Source organism: Empidonax traillii, unplaced genomic scaffold, assembly GCF_003031625.1.
Source record: "Empidonax traillii isolate 1590-97213 ecotype Southwest subspecies unplaced genomic scaffold, ASM303162v1 scaffold482:size1200881, whole genome shotgun sequence".
Classification (NCBI taxonomy): Eukaryota; Metazoa; Chordata; class Aves; order Passeriformes; family Tyrannidae; genus Empidonax; species Empidonax traillii.
The window spans coordinates 142,997-146,229 of NW_020955675.1; the positions used below are offsets into that span (position 1 = coordinate 142,997).

General features: G+C 41.9%; 1 protein-coding gene across 2 annotated transcripts in view; it reads right to left on the reverse strand.

The window, feature by feature from the left end:
- SI (sucrase-isomaltase) overlaps positions 1 to 3,233 on the reverse strand; it is a 42,493-nt gene that overhangs the window by 13,343 nt on the left and 25,917 nt on the right. For both annotated transcript variants that reach the window (XM_027896134.1, XM_027896133.1), the window contains exons 30-35: positions 2,913 to 3,038; positions 1,915 to 2,043; positions 1,694 to 1,801; positions 1,534 to 1,596; positions 1,146 to 1,280; positions 501 to 585 (exon numbers count right to left, since the gene is read on the reverse strand). In XM_027896134.1, coding sequence (XP_027751935.1) covers positions 501 to 585; positions 1,146 to 1,280; positions 1,534 to 1,596; positions 1,694 to 1,801; positions 1,915 to 2,043; positions 2,913 to 3,038 — 646 coding nt within the window. The remainder of the gene's footprint in view (positions 1 to 500; positions 586 to 1,145; positions 1,281 to 1,533; positions 1,597 to 1,693; positions 1,802 to 1,914; positions 2,044 to 2,912; positions 3,039 to 3,233) is intronic.

Here is a 3,233-nt window from a genome sequence, read left to right on the forward strand (position 1 = left end):
TGGAATACAACAGTAAGCAACAAGAGTATGCTAATAAACCATCAATAAATAATTCCTAATTAGTACTACTTTACACCAGTTCTTCAGTGAAGCCAAGCTAAGGAAGCAAAGCATTTCAAGCATTTGACTGCACAGATAAATGGTAATTAGAGGAGACACACGGATATTTTCTAAATTTTTAATTAATTGCATTATTCATCTGAGCAAACTGCAAAACACAGAGCTGCATTCTGTGCCGTGCCTCGAGCAAAGCACTCAAATATTAAATAGGTATCAAAATCCATATTTGGGCGAGGAGCTGAAAATAACTTTATTTTGAGGAAGTGCCACGCCGTCGCTGCTCCCACTGAAACAGCTGCCCAGAACCTCAGAAATAAAGGGCCATGTTCAGTGAGGGGCTGTGGGTTTATATTCCCATCTTTATTTAGGGTTTTGCACCCCATAGGACAGGTAAGAAATTACGTGGTAACAGAACTGCTTTAAGGAGGGCTCAGACTTACGAGGCATGTAGGGTGGGTTGTTCAGGAGGTCGTCTCTGCAGCCATCAAGAGCACCGTTCGAAAAAGCTGCTGGTTCATTCATGTCCTAAAAAAAAAAAAAAAAAAACCAAAAAGAGCAAACCCCTTTGTGTTGGCTTCAAGCTACAGAACCCATTACAGCCTGAATTGCAAACGAGCAGCATTGTAGAATTCCTCAGGAGACCCTGCACCTGGCAGGTTTAGTCTGATTTTTCATGTTCCGTGGAGAGGGACTTTTCACAGGGCCATGGAGTGACAGGACAAGGGGAATGGCCTTGATCTGAAGGAGGACAGGGTTAGATGGGATATTGGGAAGGAACTCTTCCCTGTGAGGGTGGGCAGGCCCTGGCACAGGTTGCCCAGAAAAGCTGTGGCTGCCCCTGGATCCCTGGAAGTATCCAAGGCCGGGTTGAAGCAACCTGGGCTAGTGGAAGGTGTCCCTGTGTTTTTATTTTACTTATCATAGAATCATCAATGGAAAAGGCCTCCAAGATCATCAAGTCCAAAGTCTATCTAATGGGAATTTAACACCAAAAACATCTGAGCTGCAGCAGCAAATACCGGGAATTGTGTCCCTCTCCACCAGTCTGGCAGAGAAGAACAATCCAGAAATCATTCTACACTTACAGTCCACAGGCCATCGAACTTGATGCTTTTCTGGGGGTCGATGGGATTGTTGTAGACCTCCAGGATTTCTGTCTTCCACCACTCGGCTGTGGAATTGCGCAAGAAATCTGGGAAAGCAGCATGTGCTCCAAAGAGCTGGAAAAATAGAAGGAAAGCAGGACAGACACAAGATTAAACGCATTCTACTGTTAAAATGGTGGGAATTTTATAAAAAATAAAATAAGAAGGACAAAAAGTAATTACTTGTTCACTAATTTTTTTTGGCTATTAGGAAGGAGGGCCAGTTTCTGACAGTTATTCCTTCCATGAAACTAATCAACTAGTTTGCTGTTATTTGTATTAATTAATGTCTAATTTGAGTCCCAGACCAAAACTTATCAACCATTACCTGTATCTGGGTTTGCTCGGGCAGGGACTCATCAACAGTTACATTAGGAAGAAACGGCCAGACCTAATAGAACAAGGAATATTTCAAACAATCAAACCACACTGAATAAAATCTGAGCACCAGGAACAGACAGAAGGAGCTGTTCTTCCCTGGACTGTACCTTGGAATATATAATTTCATTGGAATTAGGCCGTTTCATGAAGACATCATTCGCCACACCTCTGTCGAAGGCAAGATAATTGGTTTCATTTCCAGAAATGGCTGGATCCTACAATTAAAAACACTTCTTTTACACTCAAGCCCCAAGTTTATAAAGCTGTTGAATGCATTCTGCATTCTACAGTGCTATATTGAAATTTAGGAGCACTATTCCAAACTGACCAGGATGATGATGAATCTCATTCCATCTGCTCTGATTCTGTTAACCAGAGCTGGTAATCCAGCAAAGCGTGGGCTAAGGGTGAAGTCCAGTTGCCTCTCCATGTAGTCAATATCTACATATTGGACATCCTGCAGTTCAAGGAAAAAAAAGCAAAAATAAAACAAACAATCAAAAAACACAAACAAAAACCGCAAAACCCCCAAACCAAAACAAACCAAAAAATCAAACCAAAACACACACACACAAAAACCCCAACAAACTAATTAATTTAAATTCGTTTCTCTCTTTTTTTTTTTTTTTGCCAAATATTGAAAATCTTCCAAAATAAGTAAAATACTGAACATTTGATCTGTAATATTGGAAGCAGTGGTAACTTTGGGCTAAAGCTGTCAAATGAATATTACACAACTCATCAGCAAGTCCAATTCAAAATAAGCCTTTCACTGCTGCATCCAATCAGAGAGTAGAAATTGATACATGATAAAGAAATAAATTCCTGGATTTGTCTATATATGCATGTACACAGAAACTGCATGTGTGCTTTGATATCTATAAGAAAACAGTAGAAATAGTTATTCTGTATTTAAAAAATTATATTAATTGCAGTTAAAATGGAGTCATATTCAATTTATAATATAATTTTTTAGGTCTATGTGCTATTCCAACCTTCCCAGCAACCTGCACCAAATCATAGCTGACTTCACACAGAGCACCATGGAAAGCTGCCTTTTCCCCCCGTTTGCCTTCCTTGTTCGTCTCTGTTCCTTCATGCTGCTTTGGTAGGAATGATAAAGAAAATAAAGCAGCCCAAGGCCTACATTTAACATGTCTCAGGGTCTGCAGAGACGTTCAGCTGTGGCATAAAATCCACTCTCCTCTACCACTCTGTTTTCTTTCTGGTTGATCACTGACTTATTTAGTGTTTAAATGGCCCTAGTTAACGCCATGAAGCCAAAATTGCAAGAACGAGCTCAGATGTGGATTGTGCCCAGCTTACATGAGGAATGTCAGCTGCCTTCATATCCTCCACCAGCTGGGACACCTCTGTGTCGTTCCTGTACCCGTAGCGGCACAACTGGAAGCCCAAAGACCAGTAGGCTGGCATGACCGGCCGTCCAATCAGCTGGAAGTGAGGAAGAATATTTGTGGTGAGCAGGTGAAGAGGGCACAAACCAGGCAACCCAAACCCAGCATGAGTCTGCATGAGAACAGGGATCTTACTGCAGTGTACTGCTGGACAACCAGCTCTGGCGTCGGGCCCAAGAACATGTAGAAGTCGAGAATCCCTCCGGTTGTCCGGTATGTCAGGGCAGGGGCT